At 34.9% G+C, this 22,657-nt stretch overlaps 3 protein-coding genes across 3 annotated transcripts in view; 1 reads left to right on the top strand and 2 right to left on the bottom strand.

Moving 5' to 3' along the window:
• Positions 1 to 9,840, bottom strand: part of LOC145620928 (serine/threonine-protein kinase TOR-like) — a 30,769-nt gene extending 20,929 nt beyond the window's left edge. Inside the window, exons 1-11 of the mRNA XM_081675670.1 lie at positions 9,484 to 9,840; positions 8,772 to 9,110; positions 8,626 to 8,700; positions 5,704 to 5,876; positions 3,587 to 3,685; positions 2,974 to 3,133; positions 2,481 to 2,624; positions 2,224 to 2,393; positions 1,569 to 1,773; positions 1,292 to 1,483; positions 764 to 916 (exon numbers count right to left, since the gene is read on the bottom strand). Of these exons, the coding sequence (XP_081531796.1) occupies positions 764 to 916; positions 1,292 to 1,483; positions 1,569 to 1,773; positions 2,224 to 2,393; positions 2,481 to 2,624; positions 2,974 to 3,133; positions 3,587 to 3,685; positions 5,704 to 5,876; positions 8,626 to 8,700; positions 8,772 to 9,110; positions 9,484 to 9,594 (1,821 nt within the window). The 5' untranslated portion in view covers positions 9,595 to 9,840. The remainder of the gene's footprint in view (positions 1 to 763; positions 917 to 1,291; positions 1,484 to 1,568; positions 1,774 to 2,223; positions 2,394 to 2,480; positions 2,625 to 2,973; positions 3,134 to 3,586; positions 3,686 to 5,703; positions 5,877 to 8,625; positions 8,701 to 8,771; positions 9,111 to 9,483) is intronic.
• Positions 9,841 to 13,070: 3,230 nt separating this feature from the next.
• Positions 13,071 to 16,890, top strand: LOC145621127 (uncharacterized). Its single transcript, XM_081675860.1, has 3 exons — positions 13,071 to 13,419; positions 14,206 to 16,514; positions 16,605 to 16,890. The coding sequence occupies exons 1-3, from the start codon at positions 13,212 to 13,214 to the stop codon at positions 16,671 to 16,673; spliced, it is 2,586 nt and encodes an 861-aa protein (XP_081531986.1). The 5' UTR covers positions 13,071 to 13,211; the 3' UTR covers positions 16,674 to 16,890.
• A 5,111-nt stretch (positions 16,891 to 22,001) lies between these two features.
• On the bottom strand, positions 22,002 to 22,547 carry LOC145620176 (agamous-like MADS-box protein AGL62). The gene has a single exon (XM_081674809.1). It carries the CDS (start codon positions 22,545 to 22,547, stop codon positions 22,002 to 22,004), a length of 546 nt encoding a protein of 181 aa, XP_081530935.1.
• Positions 22,548 to 22,657: the final 110 nt, after the last annotated feature.

The following is a 22,657-nucleotide window of genomic DNA, read 5'->3' as shown; positions in this document are numbered from 1 at the left end:
GTGCTACAAGTCAGATTAGGTAATACTACAAAAGACAATTAATTATGGTAAAAGATCCCATTGTAGCAAAGTGAAGAGGATCAAAGACTGGAAGATGAAGTACCTTCACAGTTTCACCCAAGTTTCAATAAAAGTTTTTTTTTTTTTTTTTTTTTTTGTGGGGGGGGGGGGGGTTTAAATGGGGTGCAAGTGCAACACAAGAGATTGGTTTGTAAGCAAAATAAAGCTCTTCCAGGAGTTCTGCACATAAAAGTACAAAAGAGCATATAGACCATTTTCCAGAAATTATTTAAAACAGGTTAATTAAGTGACCCTGACACTTTTAGCAAGTAGAAGAGGCAGGCTACAAAAGTGAATAACCTTACCGATCAGCTCAATACATAGTCAGGAACTTGTAGAAAGACTCATATGACTGAGAGGGCCTTGAAAAATAAATTAATTAATCAAGTAAACAGAACTGTATAAGGGAGCATTGAGAAACATCTACAAGCATTCCCCAATAGGTCCTACTCCCATCCCATTCCCCAAACAATATTTCCCAAGAATTACCAAAAAGAACAGATAGCTAGAGAACACTACAAGAATTTAAACATATACCCGGTGAAAAAATTTACGAAATTTAATCAGATATATAGATGTAATGTATGACACCAAATGATTACAATTGAAAACTAACAAAGAATAGCTGACACCTGACAGCCTGACAATGCAGAATCATAACAAACTCCAAATATCCCATAAGTCATAACTGTTCAAATGTTACCTCATCATTTAAAGCAGCAAAGATAGCACTTAAACAATCAGCTTGAGCCAAATATTCATCAAAACCTCCATCTTCATGCAAGGATTGGAAAATTGAAAGCCTAACACTAACATCAGCATCAGCAACAGCAGCTATTAGCAGCTTTTCAACAATCTGCATGACAAAAAACACACATTTACCAATCAGTTAGTATATTTTACTGTTACTCCCATTCATAAATGAACTTTAACATATTTATGTCCCCAAGACTGAGAAAACACAAACAAAATTATGCGGTCCTCAAAAGAGAAAAACTTTGAGTTATTATCACGCAAGCCCTAGAAATAACCCTTTTATCATCCAAGAACCAAATCTCTGAAATCAAGCTTGAGAGCAGACAGCTTTAGCTAGCCTCCACATGCTATTTGACACCCTGAATTAGCTAAGCAAAGAGAACGAACACTGAACACTCAGCTAATTACTGTCTTTGTGTTCCTCAACCTCAAATTTTCTGTCATATACAGTCAACTATTAATTGTCAGTAAATACCTCCTCAATGAGACGTCTTCTTTTTCCTCCAGTTCGGCTAGATCTAGCAGGAGCGTACTGAGTAGATGGCACAGAAATAGAATTCACTACTAATCTGCAACAGCATAATGCAGCATCTTTCCTAGTGACTGCATCCTCATCTTCCAAGTAAGAGATAACAGATTCCCTTGCAAACTCTAGAAGATCATGGCCCTGGTATATAAACAAGAAATCAAACATAAGCATATGACCAAAGAAAACTAGTCCATGCTTATTTAGGAGATGACAAGGTACAAACCTTGAAGTTAAAATGTGCAAGAGTCTGCAAAGCAAGTTGCACGAGAACAGGGCCAGAGACATCTGAAATCAGCAAAGGCGTATTTACCACATTTCCTCGGCCTATCGTAACAGCTGGCTTCACCTGGGCATGATGAGACCTCGAAAGAGCATTGGAAATGCAATCCAGCAATCGGCTTTGAATTGTTGTAAGCAACGAAGGAATACTGAGGTATTACAAAAACAGATAAATTATAACCAAGACACAAATTTGACTGGCATGCAAGGCAATCAAGTAATTGCTTATAGGTGGCTACAGGCTGGGCCAGGCTGCGCTCTCTTGATGGGCCAGTTCATAGCTCGTTTAATCTGTGCCATAGGCCAGTTTCAGCCCCGGCTGAATTACAACCAATCAGGTCCAGGGTAGGCCAGTAAAGTTAGCCAGTTTCATTTTATAAAACAAATGAGAGCCAGTCAAATCAACCAGGCAGGGCCTGACCAATCCAGTCAGGTAAAATTCACACTCCTCTTCCCATTACCCAACCACTTTCACTGTCATTCTGGATCAGATAGAGTTCTGGACCAAACCCAAATGGAAACAGGCCAAGCAGGTTAGCTGGGCCTCTTCCAGCCTGCTAGTCACCTCTACCTTAAGCAATAAAAATCTTAAAACAAACCTAATGGAGATTTGCTCAAGTGCTTCTACAAGCTGACATGAAAGACCAGCAGAGAACATTGCATCTAAGAGGCCACGAATGTGAGGCTCCATATCTGGCCCCATTGCTTTTGCGATGCAGCCAACACAAGCCAAAGCCTCCAAAGAAGGTCTACCCCTACGAGGAGAAATCTAGGAGAAGAAAACCAATCAGAATTTAGTGGAAATGTCATGATGTAACAACAAATAAAAGTTGAAAAAATAGATTTTGCAACACACAGCATCACGCAAATGAGACATTATTGTCGGCAAATAGTGAACAAGTTCTCCATCCAAGGCACCAGCCATCTCCCCAAGAGCAATGAAACCACTAGCCCGCTCAGCAGGTATCTTCAGAACAGCAAGAATATGATCCATGCATATCTGTCCATAAAGAATTATTAATAAATATCAGGGAAGCTACTACAAACAAGTACACAAATTAAAATATTACCAACTCCGTTTTATTTTTAGTTGACACATTTTGACTATAGCACTATTCACACACTTCTCTTTGACCGTTTTCTAGTTATTATCACGTAATGAAAAATATAGTCATGTGGGATTTGGTTAGAATCGTCACAATATATATTTTCAAAATATCAACTTTTTATTATTTTGCTTATCAATAATCAAATATATTAATGGTTGAATTTGTGTATTGTCAAACATGACTAAAGAAACATGTCAACTAAAAAGAAACGGAGGAAATATAACAATTCGAGTCACTAACCGTCAAATAATTAGTCACAAAACGATCACGTAGGAAATGAGCAATGCGAGGAAGCAATGAAGTTATGCTAAGGCGAACAAGCCGATCACGATGCTCCAGATACCTTAGAACAATATCTGCAACTTCTCTATACCTAGACATCATAAATTCACCTGTATTCCTGTACAAAAGAAAATCAGAAAATCACAACCTGCAAGCTGCAATCATGAAGAAGAAAACTTACCAAGCTCATTAAAAAGTGTCAAGCATGTCATAATGTCATATACTTTAAATACTTTACAAGCAATATAGGACAGACTTTATGCCCAAATTTTTTCAAGCAAAGTCAGATAAGTAGTACAAAAATATTATTCATTAAAAGAAGAGAAGCAAAGACACAAATTATCAAGCCCACGGGCTATAAAGTTGTTTATTTCAAAAAAAAAAAAAAAAAAAAAACACTACTAAGTGAAAATAGGTGCAACCATAAAATAAAAATAAAAAAAATAAAAAAAGGCACTTGGCGTATGGCTCCAAGAACTATACAACATCCTCAAAAAGTAGAGCTTGGATTCCTGAATCAAATAGGCTGCCAAATACAGTTAGCAACGTTTGCTTTGGCCATCTAACCAACCTCAAAAGCTCCCCAACAGCAAGTAAGGAACCATGAATGCTATGAACTGGAGCGTTTTTTCCTAGCCCCTCTTGAGTAGCCTCAAACATACGGTAGTACCTACAATATGGCACAAATTATGTCAGCCTCAAATAATAAACTCAAGGTAAATGATTTTTTTTTTTTTTTTGACAAGGTAAATGATATCAAAAGACAAAATAGATATATAATTATTATTGGTACATGTTTTAATATTTTTTATATAGAGAAAGTCAATAGGGAAATGACGCAGACGGGATTTGATATAGAACCACCCTCCAAGAAAATTAAATAACTAGGCTAATTGGCATCCATCTAAATATATATTGAACATGACGGATATTTAACTTCCAAACTTAATAACTACATTGCCCGACACCACCCAAATAAGTGTTTTAAACTTAAAAAGGCTATTGAGCATGAGCAATGCCCTTATTGTAATTTGATTTTTTTTTTTTTTTTTTTTATTTTATGTATAGAAAGCCACAAGGGCAAAGTGATGCATATGAGATTTGATCCAAAATCACCAATTAAGTGTTTAATCAAATAGGCTATGAAAAGTTTAACCAACTAGGCTATGAAGTTGTTTATCCAAAACAACCCCTTAAAAATTGGCATCCACCTTAATATTGGATATAATGGATTTTGATAAAAGATTGTCAATCATTTTATACATTCAAGCTCCATCGTTACAGTACCAATCCAAATTAGTGTTTTACACCTAAAAAAGGTTACTGAGAGAAACAACAATACCCAGTAGAGTATACTTGGGAAAAAAAAAACAAAAAAGAAAGAAAAAATCAAAGCATTTATGTTGTACTCCTTCAAATACTGCATATTGTTTAGCAATGCAGCTCACAAAAACTCATGTTGCACACATTCAATAGCTAGAGTTGTGAAAAACCCAACAGTCTGATATATATATCAAAAAAATAAAATTAAAAAAATAAATTAAAAATTAAAAAATAAAAAATAAATAAATAATAATTATTATAATAATAATAATAATAATTATAATAATAATAATAAAATGTATTTAAAAAATTAAAAAAATAAAAAACTATAAACATATCATCTATACTCTATAGAAATAAGAGTATTTTGGTATTATTTAAAATTCAAATATAAGCTAAATTTGGGCCAGTAACCTTATCAGGATGTCCAAAAATAATCTTCATGTCATTTAAAATAGAAAATTTTCATACTCTAACCATGTGAAGTGGACCACTCCAATAATTCTCTCTCTCTCTCTCTCTCCCCCCCCCCCCCCCCCACCTTACTAAATTCCTTTACACACGCACCAAAGCCTGACAAAAAGATTTTTTATGGTCGGAGGGAGTATGATTCAATCCACTAAACTTGTGCACATTTAACATGTTTTCAATTCTTTATGGTAATTCTAAGGCCACTCCCCTTTTCTTCCATATTTTGGTTTCCACCCTCCTTTACTAGAGCAAGGGAGTGTGAAGGGCAACACATCACACATAGCTAGGTCTATGTCTAATCAACTTGACATGACACACTTGTAACAAAGAAACTCATCACTTCTTAAATAATGAATAAAAAAACTAAAATCACTTTGTATCTGTTTGAGGCATTAGCATAAAACACAAGAATTGATTTAATCAATAAATATTATGCATTTCCATTGATATTTAAAAGCGTCGGCAAACAAACACCCTAAAGATGGCAAAGCATCATACTCTCTTTGTTTATACATAGTTGCATCATTTTGACTTATACACTGTTCACACACTCCACTTTATAACAAAAAATAATCATGTGATATCTTGTCAGATCTTCTGAAGACTCTCAACATATACTTTCAAAGTATCAACTTTATATAATTTTTACTTATTAATAATTAGGAATTAATAGGTTGAACTTCTCCATTGGCTAACGTAAAGATAGAAATGTTACAATATTTCTAAATGGAGGAGGTAGTAATTATGACGTTATGTGATATTAAGATTATTAAAAATGAGCTCAACATTCCACCGAATATACTTTTATCATACTGAGGCTCTACAACAAGAATAGCTGCAACTTCCAGTATGTACGGAGGAATATTGCAGTTCCTGAACCATATGTAAACTAACCATTGAACACGCCAACGTGTCTCACGTTTCTCAATGACACGAAGACAAGCACGTAATGCTTCCACAGCACGCTCTCGTACATCTAATGAAGGGTCTCTTAAGGCAACCCAAATGGCGTCCACAAATTCTGGAACGTGGACATTGAACACAGTTGAAGCGTTCTCAGCCATTTCCTGGACAAATGGAACATAAGATGATAATGTAAATCTTAGAAAAGCACATTGAAATAAAAATCAGCTTCCTTAGGTTCATCAACAATAACCAGCACACTAAGGTCCATAAAGAATCATGCAACTTCACACATGCTTCAAAGTCGGCCATCAATGTAGATTAATGCTAATCAAACATACAAAAATGTCGTTATCTACAATATCAGGGATATTATAAAACAAGCTAAGACTACTTTTTGGCTGCAGTTGATCATTGAAACTGGGCTAATCAAGGGTGGATTATGGGGAGATAAATTTACAATGGTTCGGAATAAGCTAACTTTTACATAGGTTAATGTTTTCTTGCATTTGGTATGAAGGAGCTGAATGTAGCGCTCAAAGAAATGTTTGATTCAAACTACAGGGAATCTTTTTCAATTCTCTCTCCTTGTTTTAAAAGAAAACTAAGGAGCTAACTTGTATATAAATTAAATGCAATGATAATATAATATGATAAAAACAATTAGTTTTTATAAATGAGCTACATTCTCGTATATTTGATAACTTTGTAAAAGGCTTGTCAAACAGCCAGAAATCGGATCTGCACAACTTTGTATTGCAGACAACATAATCCAATATAGATACTAGATTCTTGGAAAATCAAATCTAAAACTTTGCAAATTTTCAAGAATAAAATAAAACCAAATCAAGATGAACGATGATAAATAATGAACCCAATAGTTGTCACCACTCACCAATCACCATGAAGGGAAGACAGTGCGAGTAAAATGAAAGGAGACAAGAAAGGGGTTTTAACTTTTTCTAGTCCAAATAATGAGTTGTGGAATATGAGAGGGTGTGAAAAGTTACCTAGTTAACGATTAGATTTGTAAACTAGAAGGGTCTAGGTAATGCATTAACCTTAAATTGGGGGGAAATCTTAGGGCCCAAATACACATCCTCAACCCAAACATAGGTTAAAAGCCTAAATATATCACCCCCTTATGTTACACAACTAAAACACCCATTTCAACATCACTTTAATTCCATGTTCAATATCCAACCTAGTCTAGCTTAAAAATAATGAAACATGAACATTTATTCACTAACAATGGTTCTGATAAAGGTATTCATTGGATTAAGTGTGTGGATGAGTGTCACCACGAGCATGATCTCAACATCCAGTCATTCGTACGATGAATGTAGAAATTATGGCCAAGTGGTTGTTGAGGTCTAATGAATATGAGGCATTTAATGCAAGGACTAACCCCTAAAAGCTTACTTTCAAATAACACCATTCAGAAACAAAAGCATTGGAATACTTTATTGTAGGGATGGCAGTGGGTCGGGTTAATTGGAAAACCGCCCCATCCCCGCCTCAATGGGATAGGGATGGGGGACATTTGGCTGGTGATAGGCGGGGATGGTTAAAAAAAGTGTACACGTCATGGGTGGTGGGGCGAGTATGGATTTTAGAGTAAACCCGCCCCATCCGCATTCCAACCTACCTCATATTTGCCTTATCCTAATTTTTGTAAAGGTTGAAACAAGCTTGGAAGAGTCTAGAATCTTGATTCTATAATGATATACTCGGTATGGATTATTGACATTAACACTATGAATTTTGCAAGTAGCTGACAAAAGAGATTCGTTATAAATGATAATTTTTCATACTATTGTGAGATAATATGGCATTATATGGTAACGGGTTTAGTGCGGGTAAGGGGCGGGTTTGAGGTGGGTATGGAAATCCAAATGGATGGTAGGACGGGGATGGATATTAGCTTGTACACGGCAGGGCGGGTATGGATGTGGATAAAATACCCGCTATGGGTGGTGAGGCGGGGATGGGAAAAGATTTTTGGGTGAGGAAGGGTATAAGATTTTTAGGCAGGGATGGGTGCGGAGGTATTATCCTCCGCATCCGACCCGCCCCATTGCCATCTCTACTTTATTGTGTTGAAAAAAAGACTTCAATCACCAGCCAGAAATTAAAGCTTTAGAAAACCATCTCTATCGAGAGGATCTGAAAGCATAACTTTTGCAACCTTGCAATGAAAAAAAATCCCTTGATCTTTTTGATATTTGGCAGTCATAAGCTCTTCTTAAAGCCTTTATTCTTGCATAGGTAAAAAAAAAAAGAGAGAGAGAGAGAGAGAGAGGATCCTAATCAATTATGTCCTTAAAAGAACGACTTTATCAAAGCACAAGTCGTTGCATGTGTGACTCACAGGAGAAAGGGTATATTCATAGTTTTTTACACCTATCCTTAGACATTTTCTCTATGAAATTTTCCCCCTACATCCCAATTTAGTGTGCTCACTTATCATGGCACATAGTTTAGGAGAAAAAAATGATGGTTGGTCATCAAATGTTATTTCAATAAAAAAAATTAAGATGTGTTGAGAAAAAGTATATTAGGGTTAAGGACAGAAGTATACAACAACAAAAAATCAGAGCATTGTAAATTGTAGAAATTGCCAAACTAATAAGAAGTAGTGCACACATATAACAAAACAATTAGTCTGTTAATATGTAAGCAAAACTCTACTAAACAAACAAAATGGACCAACAGAAACTCTGAGAGGAGCATCTATAGGCAAAACGATATAAACAAAATGACGGCATTATAGATTATAGAGACATTTCCTGCCAAGCTTACAAACTTCCAAACTAATTAGAGACAAAACATAAGTAAGAAGCAGCCAGTAGTAAAAAATAAATCAGCAAATTGTCTCACCAATAATGCAAGAGTCAAGAAGAATCAACTTACTTTCAAGATTAAAACTGCAGCAAGAAGACGGTACTCAACTCGCTCTCCACGTAGCCAATCCAACGCGTTTCTTATCTATAAAAAACAGCACCTGTAAGCTCCTGGATTTGCAAGGTACCAAACAAACAATAAAGAATGGTCCATACCTGGTGCTCCACCTCATCAGCAGTCATGGCACCACCAGCCCGAGCTAGGTGTCCAAGCACTCTACTAGCAAGGACTAATATTTCACGTTCACGCTTCAACTCAAAAACAGTTCGAATATAATTAGAGAATTTCGAAACCCTGGAAGCACTCTCTCCCAGAGGCAAATCTATTAGCTCATTAATAGCTCTTAAAGCTCCCAAATTTTCAGCAACATCACCACTTTCTAGTAAACTAGATATACGATCATAGAGCTGATCCATGAAGCGCGAAAATGCTTCTCCATTGAGATCATGTGCTGCTTCTTCAATGTGTCTCCTCAAAGCAGACGAAGCACCCTCCTACATAAAGCCAGCCATAAATTCCACGTTTCAAAATCCGATTACATTCCAAATTCGTTTCCATAGACACCCTTAGAGAGCTAATTATGCTAAATTTACGCGAATTTAAGCATCGTCACACCAAAAACAATCCAGAATCAACAATTTACACATGAATAATCCACTGCCAATCATTTCATTGAGCTCCAACTCCCAAATTTAACCTAAATTCACGAACTTTCCAATTCAAAAAAAACAACAGAAACACACTTACAATCACCTAATTTCTCTCAACACCAAGCTCACATACAATCACTAATTAACACTACTCATAATCCAAAAATTTCAGAAGAAAATCGAGGAAAAAGAAAGGAAGCTGAAATTGAAGACAAACCTTAGGAATTCCTTTGATGCAGAGATCAGAGAGAACGCGATTGACTGCGTCAAGGTTGCCATAACCACCACCAGCAGGGTTGAAGCGCAAGGACGAAGGATTCGCCGCCATTGAAGGAGGATTTCCAAAGCCCTAGCTCAACTCAATTCATCGCCATTAAATTAATCTTCAAATATAATAATGATGATGATTAAAAAAGGGGGGTTTTAGGTTGAAGATGGTAGAAAAATTGAGAGAAAAAAAGAGTGATGAAATTGTGAAATTAGTTTCGGTGACTCACTCTTCTCTTTTCTCTCTCTTTGCAAAATGTTAGAGCTGGGCAAGTGCAAGTGTGTGAAGCGTCGAATCGACGACGATGGAGATGGGCTGGAAGGAAGGATGTTGGTAGATTGGTAGCAGACTACCACGTAACTTGGTATTCGACGTGTTGGATTCTTGGGTATTTGCTGGCCCACCCGTGGAGATGGAAATGGGTTGGGTCACCACAAGGGCTAGACCGGTTACGCATGATAGTACGACACGAAAATGGTCAGACCCAGCACGGCATGAGAGGCATGCAGGTAGGCCAAGGGCCATGGGCCCATGAGTGGGCTTCATTTTCAAAATTTGGCATGAATCCGACATGATCAAGCTGGGTCAGTTTACTAGTATTTTACCAATCTAACAAAAGAAAGTATTACGGGCCGCTGGCTCGGCACGCAAGTTGGGCTATACTTGAGCTTCGTTTGGGAAAGATCAACACAAGCCTAACATGGCTTGACTATTTCATGTCATGTTTTAGGCACGACACGACTATTTCATGCCTTGTTCTAGGCAAGGATCACTTGAGCACGAAGTATGTGAGTTTCACGTGAAAATTGGATGTCCCAAATTAGATTTAAGTTGAATTTTTGTAGACCTCGTAAAATTGAGTCAACCTGAATTATTTACTTCGTGCTTTGCATATATTGAGAACTGAATTATCTAATTTAGCTTGGAATCCAGCTATCTCCACCTTCTCAAACAATGATTGGGGTCAAATTTGATTCCAACTTGATCAAGACGGAAACTAGTACAACCTAACTTCAAGTTACCATTACTATCCCACATAAGAACTAAATGAGATATCAAAGTAGATAGCTTGAGAATGATCCTAGATTTGCTAACTTTAGCTAGCCCTATGTAAGTGTCTAGTTATGGGGTAACTTAATTAGACGAAAGACACTCAAGTAGTCAAACCTCATAAGTGATTTGTATTACATGACATTTCACATTGGATGTAATAGAATGATTGAACTCTATAATATACTTCGTGTATGATAATGTCATTGTAAATCAAAAAAAAAAAAAAAAAAAAAATGAGTATGTTAAATAAAACTACTGTGTATGTAAGAGTCAATCTCAATTATTGCATTCTAGAATATTTAAGAATGTTGACACCGAAATTTTGTTTATTATCAGGTGTCAGATATATGTAAATAAGGAGATAATATAAAAAAAAATAAGATATTTATTTTCAAAATCTTATAGATTATTATCTTTTATTTGACGACACTCTATATAAAGAGGGTCATTTCTAGGGTTTAAGGAGCCTCGGATGGAATAATTCACAAAGACCCCATCATCTCGTCCCTACTACCAAACATGGTAGGTTTGTAATATGGAATAAGCTGAAAAGGCCCCGTGTTATAAACATATCGAAACCCTAGCCCTTTAATGAGAGGAATCAAGAGATCTACGAGAGTTGTAATCCATAAACTATCAATAAAATAACTAATCAAGTATATTTTTCTCCCTCTTTATTTGTTTTTTGTAAGTTTGAATTTTTATGGTTTACAAATTGGCACGCTCGGTGGGACAAGTTTCGCTCTTCATCTCCGCTCTTTAAGTTTCAAAGTCTGTAGATTTAATAGGGGCATGCCAAATTTGCTTTCAAATTATACTGGAAAGTTTCAAGACCTAGTTGCATATGATGTCAAATCTCCACAACAGGTATCGAGGGAGCATTTGTTGATACCGAAATTTTGTTAATTATTAGGTGTCAGATATATGTAAATAAGGAGATAATATCAAAAAAATATAAGATATTTATCTTCAGAATCTCATAAATTATTATCTTTTACTCTACGACACTATATATAAATAGGGTCATTTCTAGGGTTTAAGGAGGCTCAGATGGAATAAGTCACTAATACTTCCATCATTCCTCCCTACTACCTACTACCAAACATTGTAGGTCCATAGTATGAAACAAGCTGACAAGGCCTCGTACTATAAACATATCAAAACCCTAGCCATTTGGAGAGAGGAATTGAATCAAGAAATCTACGAGAGTTGTAACCTACAAATCATTAATAAAATAATTGTTTATGTATTTTTCTACCTCTTTATTTGTTTTTTGCAGGTTTAAATTTTTATGGTTTACAAAGAATAATTGTCAAAAGTAATCACATCTTCATTAAAGGAAAATGAAAACCTTCTTTTAATATAATTACTAGTGTGTCATCCGGGCGTTGCCCCGAGATGTTACTTTGAGTAATTTCTTTCTTTTTTTTTTAATAAAATGTTTGAAGTATTACTAATTTGGAATGTAATGTTGAATATTGAAGAGAATATAAAGAATAATATGTGTCTCTTTGTTTTTGAGTTTGGATGCAATTTTGTATTTTGCATTTAAATACATTTATTTGGAATAATAGAATACAAATTATTGGTAGTTAAGCTGGTGAGGCATGTGGTGTTAGGAGTTCAAACCTCTTTACATGCGTTTTTAGTTAACATTGTCAATTTGCCATTACACTCTATTTACCATATCCTCGTACCAGCTATTTTTTTATTTGAAATACCGGATCATCCAATCCCTACTTGGATACGACAACCTAACTCGAGTTTATTTTTTGGTGTTCCACCCGGTTCACCCTTTGGGCTAATCCAGATTTGAGGATCAGTTCTGGGTGGTTATGTTCCAGTCCCCTCCCAATAGTTGTTGTGGGGGATCGAACACAGGTCCTCCCTACCAAGTATAGGGCCTGTTCACTTCAGCTTAATTTCAGTTTAGTTCAGTTAAGCTCCTAATTTCCATTCACTCATAAATTATTCATTTCACTTTAGTTCAACTCCAATCATTTCAGTTCAGTTCAGCTCATTTCAGTAAGTGTAAACAAACCCATAGTCTTAATCACCACTACACCAATATCCAATTGGTACGAATATCCAATTGGTATCAAACTCGAGTTTACGCAACATAGGTTATAGGGATATTCAATTTTAAAAACACCAATATCTTTCTGTATTTAGAAAGATAACAATCCCTTCAATAACTCAACTTTTGTCTCTTTAATCTTTAACTCATTGCCAATGCATTATCTTTTTGGTCAACATGTAAAGATTCTAAAACGGCTAACAAACCCTAAAATATCGTCATAAGATCAATTTACTTTCCATTTTCATATGATAAGTTCATAACACCATCCAACGGCTCCAACCTTTTAAACCCAAAATCACATTCCAAATCTTTTCTCAACTTCAACGGTCGAAAAACCCCACCCACTTAAATTCCAACACCACCTTCCTAAACTAGCCGTTACACTTTACTACTGAATCAACACTCCTCAGTTCTTCTTCCTCTCAATTTCTCCTCTGTAAAACAGCAAAATCACAAAAAATCGTTCCAAAAAAGATCCAAACTTTTCCAAAAACAGAATTTACAACCGAAAATTTGAATAAGAATCAAATCAAATTTAATATCAATGGTGATTAGTTCCTCAAATAGATCCCCATCCCCAATTTCAATGCGATCAAACCCTAACCCTAACCCTAATCCCAATTCAAGAAATGATCAAGAACGAGAAGGGGTTGGTGTTAGGAAGAGTTTTAGTGGATACCCATTTGCTAAATCTTCCATTGCTACTCAACCCAGAAGTTTTACCCCCAATACCCCTGTCAATAGTCCTGCTGGTAACCCCCTCGATATCTCTCTCTCTCTGCTTTTAATTTTTGTAAAATTTGTTTTAGAATGAATAATTATTCATCAATTAACTAATTAATACTGTGTTATATAGATTTTAATGCAATTTGATGGAGCTTCTGAATGTTCAAGTTTTTGTGGTTAATTATTGAAATTGTGGTGAATTTTTTTCTGGAATACTTTAGCTTAATTCCAGTAATATGCAATTGTAGTTCTTTTTCATTTTACACCCTTTGGAAAACATGATTTATTGCTCTATAATTTCGTTTTTTTTTTAATTACATTCTTGTATGAAGATGTTGTAAATGCCGTTTTAGTCACAGACCTTATCTTTGGTTAGATTCAAAGTGGATTTTGTCATTGTTATTGTCAATTTGTCATCATAATTAATTAGTATTGTAAAATTTTTTGGCTGTAGGTCGTGATTAGTTGTATTGATTTTCGATCAATTTTCCAATTCTATTATTCTTTATGTATATACTTCGTATTTTATATCATTTATTGTTTGATTTGCTTAGTGATATTTTGAGTTCGTTTCCAACATACATAGTTTGTAAGTAGTAGTTCACGTGGTAGAAAATGTGGGATTGTATTGATCATATTTTCAGTTTTGGTACAATTTTCAGTACAAATTTTTTATTGATTTGGTGATTGATGTTTTGAGTACAAGTTTTTTGTATTGATCATATTCTTTATATATCTGTGTGTTTATTCTCTTAGTACAAATTTTTTGTTGATTTGGTGAATGATGTTCTGAGTACTTTTTCAAATTATAGAGTATGCTAGAAGAAGTTCATTTGGTAGAGAATGTGGGGCTGGCATAGATCATGAGCAAAAAGAGAATGAAAGAGATCCCAATTTGAAGCCGATTGCGCGAGTTCGATCCCCTTCTGTTTTAAAAGGGACCAAGAACTTCATGTCACCAACAATCTCTGCAGCCTCGAAGATCAATCCATCGCCAAGGAAGAAAGTCTTAGGAGAGCGAAATGAAGCCATTCGCACTTCTGCTTCACTGTCTGATGGGAAATTTCATTTCTTTTCGACGAATTCATTGGATTTTACTGGTGAAATTGAGTCTAAATCAGACATGGGAACTCCTCCTTTCTCAATGATTTCAGATTTTAACAAAGTGGGCAATGAGGTCTCCAACGCAGAACTTGAGAACAAAGTTGCTGATTTAAGTCCTGGAGTAGGAAAGATTGAATCAGAATCTGATCTAGTGGTACTTAGCCCTGATATACCCTTGAAGTCCACTACAAAATCACCTGAGATTTTACCTCAAAGTGAAATGCCTAAAGTTGTTGCTGATAATAATGTGGATTTGGATATCAAAAACAAGATTTCTTCTTCACCATCTGTGATTGCTCCTCTTGATGCTGACCCATTTCATTCACCATATGATCCCAAAACCAATTTTCTTTCCCCTAGGCCTCAATTCCTTCACTACAAACCCAATCCTAGAATTGAAAGCTATATCAATCAAGGTGTAAGGTTGGAAGATGACTTTGGTTCGGATTCAGTTTCTGAGGCTGATAATAGTGATGAAGTCCAGTCAGAAACTTCACAGGAAGTGCAAGAAGAAACTTCTTCTTCAGCTGAGCCTTTATCTTCGGAATCAAGCTCCCCAAAAAGAGAGGAGCTTGATGAAATTGTTGAGTCCAAAATTGAGCCAAGGACTCGGTTTACTGGGAAGTGGAAGGCTGTCACTCTCCTACTTTTTGTACTGCTTGGCTCCATATCCTTTTCTATGTATTATCCAGGAGTTGGAAATACTATAAATCAGGAAAAGATTATTTCTCAGATTTATAGCAATTCTCGGGTAGCTGCTGATCTTGCCAAAGATAATTTCAATGTGCTGCTCTTAAGTGCCAAGGTGTTGTCTGCTCAATCAGTGGGTTACTTGTCCCAAGTGATTTTTAAGGAAAGAGAAATTAAGTTTAGTCCATTGCCATTTAGTAATTTAACTGGTTGGCAAGAAGAGGAGGTTGAGAATGATTTTTTTGTAAAGGGTTCTGAGATTAGGCCTTGGTTGGGAAAGGAAGTTGGAGTAGATACAGCAATGAAAAAAGCGGCTGAAACTGTCATTATTGGGGATGAAACAGAATTGATAAAGCTAGATGATTGTGAGGTGGATGAACTCAAACAAAGTTCTGGTCTTCCTATCATTGACCAAGTGATAGAGGAGTATGAACCCGAAAACACAGAAGAAAGTTCTGTGTTCAAGGAATCTGTATTTGAGGATGATGCTATCACCGAAATGACTGAAGAAGCATCACTGTCTGAGGAACCAGAAAAACTAGAAGAAACATCTGTGCTTGAGCACAAGGATTCTGCTGTTGAGATGACTGAAGGATCATCAGTGCTTGATGATCCTGAAAATCAGGAAGCAGAACATGATCTTGTAACTTCTGCTGTTCACGACGAGTCCCAAAGTGATTTAAAGGTTGAGGATCAACCTTCATCCTCACCTGATCCTGAAGTTCACTCTCAAGTTACAACAGCAAGTGTTCCATTTAGTGATGTTGAGTTATTGTCTGAGGAAAGCGAGGAGGTTAAGGTTCAATCAGTTTCAAGAAGTTTGGTTGTTGAAGGTGCAGATTTAATTTCTCAGATTCTTGAGGCAAGTGAGAGAAGTTTGGCTCCAATTACAGCAGCAGTCAGCTTGGTCGTTTTGTCTCTATTGGCTGCCACAGCCTTTAAGTTTGTGAAGAAGTCAAAGAAAGAAACTGCTGCAGTTTCAACACCTTTAGCTGATGCTCATGTTGTGCAGAAGGAAAATTCATCTTTTGTTCCCATAGCAAGGAAAATCGATCCTAAGGTGGTCCGTGAGAACCCATCTTCCTACAGCGGTCCAGTTGAGGTAGATATGATTGGTGAGTCCTGCCCCTCAGAGTTGAGCAGCTTCCAAAAGACCTCATCTTATTACAAGAAGACGGACCCAAGGGACAGCGATGAAGCTCAAAGTGTGGAAAAGAGCTCTAGGAGGAATCACAAGAGAGAGTCTCTTGCTTCTTCTTCTTCAGAATACACCATGGGTTCATCTTATGGTAGTTTCACCACTTACGGCATAGTACATTCCAAACAAGTAAGCTCAATTAAACTGATAAACATAATGTGGCTTTGATTTTGGTATATACAATTACTAACTAGTGCCTCATTTTAATGAACTTTACAGCTCGATGATGAAGTGGTGACTCCAATCAGGCGCTCAAGCAGAATCAGGAGCAAGGTCACTTCTCCGTGACAAGTTGCAAGTTTCTTTGTTACTCTGAAGTGTGTTGCTTCTTATCTAGAATTTAGTTTCTGACTAGTTTTAGCTCATTGTTTTTCTGATTCTTAGAAGGTGCCACTATCTAGTTTCTGACTTGGATTGTAACTACTAGTTATTTAGCTGATGACAGTGGCATATTGTAGGATAACTTGCCCGTTTCTATACTTGTCATGGCAAACCTGGTTTGCTGTAGCCCTCAAGCTGAGCTGAAGCTATCTGATTGTATTTTTTTTTTTAATCAAGCTGTCTCTATATTCTTTCATTTTTAACAGTTATGCCTTCCTGCTTTTAATGACAAGGGGTTATCTTAGTACTGGCTCATTCTCATAAACTAACTTAGCATCGATTAACCGTGCAAACAACATTGCTAATTCAAAATGATCAACATAAAAATTCCATGGCGCGAGGAGCCTAAAGGGTTCCGAGCAAATGATCTGAGAACCTTGAGCTAAGCTTAATAGATTACTTCAGTAGTGATGCGCTATCTTCATAAGGGAATTACACAACGTACATAGAACGACTTGTACAACGTCCTGTGTAATCACACGCCTATGTGAAATAAGAACACATCCTGAGATATTTGATTCAAAAGGGAAATAAGGGATGAAGAAACTTACTAGCTAAGGATATAAATAAATAGAATATCATTCTTATACCAACTACATCATACCAAATAAGGGGTGAAATATGTAAACATCCTCTTTTCTTATTTAATAAATGGGCATGTAGAATGAAGAAGAAGATCATTTATGTATCAATGTATGATAAGAAGCACTGCCAAGATCAGAGCAAAACCAATAAAACTAGTGCAGCCTACAAAGAGGAAAAATTAAAGGCAGGTAGCACAATGATACATAAATCATAAATCATTTAAATCATGGCAGTTTGTTGCCCTTAGCTTGTTCACCCTCTGTGTGTCTCCTTGCTTAGCCCTATGCTCTCTGAATTTACCTTTATACTTCAATAGACATAACATTAACTTCATTAAGGGTGTAGAAAGTGACAACACATTATTATTGACTCCCAAAATATACAAAAATTAACCCAATATCTATGCATCACTTTGTGTAGAATTAAAAAAAAAACACAACAATAAAAAATTGTAAGACTCCCAGTCTTTAAATGATGTTCCTACATTGATTGTTTTTATCTCACAAACGTCAAAGTGAAAACACCATTTAGAAATGGATGGAGTATTAAAGAAAATCAACGTGTAATAGTACTCGGTATATTGGAGGGGGAATTATACTTTTTTTTTTTCTTAAACCAATTCATTATTTTATTCATTACACGATATTTCCTCTCGAGTAGCACATGATTGAGTTAATCATAGGCTCTTTAAACATGATATTGGATTGGTAGAAATTTTGAGAAAATTTCTAAATTATAACTCGATCTAAAAGAAGATGAAAAAAGTCCCTCTATCCAACAACCTAGTTAAGGTCTCAAGTTCTCAACTATGTACTTTAACAACAAATCTTAAATTTTTTACATATATGACAAGATCCAAGTACATTCCTATAATCTCAAGTACATCAACTTTTAAGTTTGAGTATTTGTATTTTCTTTATGATTGGAATTTTTGACATATCTATGAGAGTCACTCTATGTCTATTTCAATGCAATGTAAACAATTATCTTTGACATATAATATGCATGATGATATTTTGGATATTTACGTCAACCAACTCATCATAAGTCATGTTTATCTCGGACATTCAAGAAATAATGGTAATGCCCTAAACTATGCAATAGAAAATGTAAATAGACAAAATTACTAAAGTATATGACACATGTGTTATGATTATTCAATCAAATAACAATAACAATGATCAAAACCTTACAAAATCTATGTACTCGAAATGAGCTATGAGGACATTATCAATTACAAATAGGGAAGGGAGAATTCGAACCCTTAACTTATCAACACGGACCCTCCTCAACTTATTGATACACTAGCTTAAACGGAGTGTGGTGGTTGTACATAGGAGAGCTACACATTCCAACACAAAAGCAAGAGAGTGAAAAAAGAGGCAAGATTAAAGACTTTGGGCATGCCAAGACTCAAAGAAAGTGAGAGTTGTCAGGCAATTAAGTCAAGGTCAATGTGTAACAGCTTTGTTGTGCAATAACTAACTAAATGTAGGTACAACATCATACCCGTATACATTACATGTATAAAGTAACGAGCAATCCCTGTTCAAGAATCCCTGAGTTTCTGACCTCCAAATTAAATGCTCTATTTTCCCTCTTTTGCATCATAATACAATCAATGCAATTGCCTCATACTGTTGACAACATAAACTTTCTTCCAACTTGCATAATGCCAAAATGTCTTGGACTTCGGTTGATTCAATTTTCAAAAGTGTATCATAGGATTAACATTGGGGTTGTTCATATTGGTATTGCTATGATCTAATACGAAGTAAGTAATAATTAACAAACACAGTATTCTAACAATTCAATTCACGAATCAACATCTTTGCTTTCATTATTCCATAGTGATTGAAGGTTTGCTTTACGTGAACAATACAAATTAAAGTTGAGCAATGCTAAGTTTGACTATATGGAAATACGAGGATAACGACAATTAAACTAGATGAAAACTGAGGGTTGTTAATTGAAATTTTTTAACAAGCGGTCCTCTAAACAACTAGTTACCTTGTACTTCTAAAATAAATATTGGAATTAAAATCCGTTGAGTGGTCCTTTAAATTAAAAAAAGGACTCTCCACCTTTAATTTCAACAATAGCATATTCAAGTGCTTAATTATGATAGTAGCATAATAGGGAACTTAGAAGACTTACGTCCTTACTATCTTTGATACTTGATAGTTACAATTCAGCTTGAACAACGAATTAAAAAACAAATCTCAGGAATAATAATCAAAGACACTTATGTAAGAATAAATGAGGTAAAGAGAATTATAAATAAAGGGCAAATTATAACCTAGAACTCTATCTTAGAGATGAGCAAAATCATTCAATCTCATCTTTTAATGTTCCGAAAATACTCATTATATGGTGTGGAATATCCATAATGATCGTATAATTGACAAAAATATCCAAAAAAAATAACCTTATTATTCTTGCTGATCTTTGAGATGGATTATCATTTCTCGAGCCAATAGAAGAGCTCACTTACACAAAGAAATAAACAAATGGTTTCCTTCAAAAAAAAAAAAAAGAAATAAACAAATGGAATTGAAGAAAGAATAAAGATCTAAAGAATGATGATCATCATACATAAAACTTTCAGCTTCATATATAGCAACACTCACATAAAAAAAAAAAAAAAAAAAAAAAAAAAAAAAAAAAAAAAAAAAAAGGTGAGAAAAAAACAAAAAAAAAACACTACTTCACTACTTAAGCTAAATACAACTAATTAAATTAAAAACCTCAAAACATTTCTACAAGAATTGAAGAAATTAAAATGAATAACACTCATATTAAACAATATAATAAGCCTTATTACATGCCCTAAATTCACATCTTTTAAATTACCTATTATGCAATGGATTTGAGCCAGTTGGAACAAGCCGTTTATCATCCAAACCCGTAACATTTCCAACAAAATTATCATCCATTACAACATTATTATCTTCCTCGGACTCGGACTTGGACTTGAACTTATTTTCCGAATGATTACTTTCACTAGAGAAAATAATCAAACGAGCCGCCGACACAAGAACACCCGTATCATGAGTAAGAAGCAAGAGTAGAACAAGAAGCAATAACAAACCAACCCTCATCTTCCTTGCTCAACTCGTACTCGTTATTGATTATTATGTTTTGTTCGTTGTTGGAAATATTAATCGCGAAAACGAAAGATAAGCAAGAGAAATATGATTAAGTCAAGCCATAAGAGGTTAAAGGCCGTATATATGGGTTTAGGTCATAAGGTTGAGTTTAAAGGGCGGGACCATTTTATTTATTAAAAAATAGTTTGAAAGGTGACCTTAGAGAAAATGAAAGAGGGACAAAGGGAATGCTCTTGAGTGCAAATTTGAGACTTTAAAAGAAAAAGTTTAAGTTTTTTTTTTTAATTATTTTTGTAAAATAAATTTAGAAATATGAAAAAATATGAAGATGATCATCAATTTTATATATGTCTCCTCGGATGAATAATGTACTGTTGAAGTAGAAGTGATCAATCAACATCTTTTACTGTATGCACCAAACTATCATTTATTGCTTTTTAATAAATTCCACTACCCTTTTATTTATGCATATTTCTCTTTTTTTGGGATTTAAGAGTTTAGCATATTATCATGCTAAATGTGATTCAACTGGACAAAAAGTAGCTGTATATACATGTAGAATATTAGTTTACCTTGTTGCAGACTCTTTCAGTCAAGGACAAATTCATTTATTCATATTGTAATGAATTAGGAGTGATCATGGTCAATTCTTAGCTTAGTTTCTCTGTTTGTGAGCAATTAAGGCAGTTGCAAAATTAATCGAGGTAAAAATTAGGGCATGTTCAATTCAGCTTAATTTCAGTTCAATTCAGCTCAATAAATATGAACATGTCCTTAATTAATCATGGTGTTAAAAATATAGTACAATAGTGTATTGTTATGTCAGTTTCTCAATAAGTCTTACATTATAAATTCAATATTACCAAAGAAAATTTAATTCAACTCATAATATACCAAGAGATCAGAAAAGCGCGTTTTTTCTATTTTAACTTTTAAATCACTTTTTATACAATTTTTAAGTATCATTCCATACAATATACTTATTTCAAATTACTTGAGCAATTAATTCATTGTAATTCGTACAACTTGTCCATGAACTCCACACGTAAAGCCATGAATAGCATACGAGTACATCTTGGGTTTGATTCCAAGGTGAAGTACTACTGTATTTGATATGGTGAAGTGCCTTATCATGCAAATCAAAGGACATTATTTTACTTTTTAATGTTTATATAAAGCTATGGATCTTGTGGGACTTAATTATGGTGGACTAACTAGATTAGGGCTAAGACTAAAAAGCCCAAAGTATGAAATTAACTTAGTAGACAGTCAATATTAACATAACAAAAACTTCTAAATTAGTCTAGAATTTCCTAATTAAGTAAATCAATAAGCCAACAATTACATAATCAAGTAACTAATTATTATTTGATGCTTGTATACGGAGTACATTACAAGACCCCAAATTTTCGAAGGTCTGTAAAGATCACAACTTTGAACATGCTATTAATATATCATATGAAAACGAAAATAAAATTAATTAAATTAAAATAAGAATTCACTTATGTAACGAAATTAAATCGTAAATTTTTTTTACAAACTACTCATCCGCTCCATTGTTCTTTGGATTGTATGTCTCGTTAAGATCTAGACCCGAATTTGGAGTATTTGCCGAAGAACCAACATTATTGTTACTCAAACAATTACCAATTTTAGATGCAACATTATTCCTTAATTCAATCAAAGAATTCATAAATTTCTCAAGTTCTTCCAACCCTAATCCTTCAACAGGCTTTTGCCACCAACACAAGTCTTGCTCGTCACTACATGTTGCACCGTGCGATAACTTCTCTTTGCCAACATGCTCATTTGTAACACTTGACGAGTCTAACGACAACGAAGAAATATACCTATTGATGACTTCATCAGCACTTGGATGACCAAAAGAAAAGAGTTTACCCGCTCCAGAGAATGTAAAGACCGCGATTTCTGCGTTACATAAGGTGCTTAATTCACTAGCCTTCTTGAAAACACCCTTCCTTCTTTTCGAGAACGTAACTTGATTCCTTGCTTTGTCTTCTATTTTCGCAATTGCGATTTTTCTTTTGCCTTGTGGTTTTGATCTCGCTTCATTTTCTTCAGCCATTGACATAGTTTTGTTAATAAAATCAATAACAACCAATTACTACAAGTGTTCAATAACATAAAAAAACGTAATATAAGCTTGTATTTATAAGATTTGTGTGCTTAGAGAAC

This window comes from Chenopodium album, chromosome 27, assembly GCF_948465745.1.
Source record: "Chenopodium album chromosome 27, dcCheAlbu1.1, whole genome shotgun sequence".
In the NCBI taxonomy this organism is placed as follows: Eukaryota; Viridiplantae; Streptophyta; class Magnoliopsida; order Caryophyllales; family Amaranthaceae; genus Chenopodium; species Chenopodium album.
This window is presented reverse-complemented; position numbering and strand designations above follow the sequence as displayed.

Bases quoted from the DNA above. Each gene is read 5' to 3' on its own strand.
- LOC145621127 (XM_081675860.1), top strand. From the start codon at position 13,212: ATGGTGATTAGTTCCTCAAATAGATCCCCATCCCCAATTTCAATGCGA. The intron at 13,420-14,205 runs GTAACCCCCTCG...TTCAAATTATAG, and splicing joins CCCTGTCAATAGTCCTGCTG to AGTATGCTAGAAGAAGTTCA. The intron at 16,515-16,604 runs GTAAGCTCAATT...TGAACTTTACAG, and splicing joins GCATAGTACATTCCAAACAA to CTCGATGATGAAGTGGTGAC.
- LOC145620176 (XM_081674809.1), bottom strand. From the start codon at position 22,547: ATGGCTGAAGAAAATGAAGCGAGATCAAAACCACAAGGCAAAAGAAAA.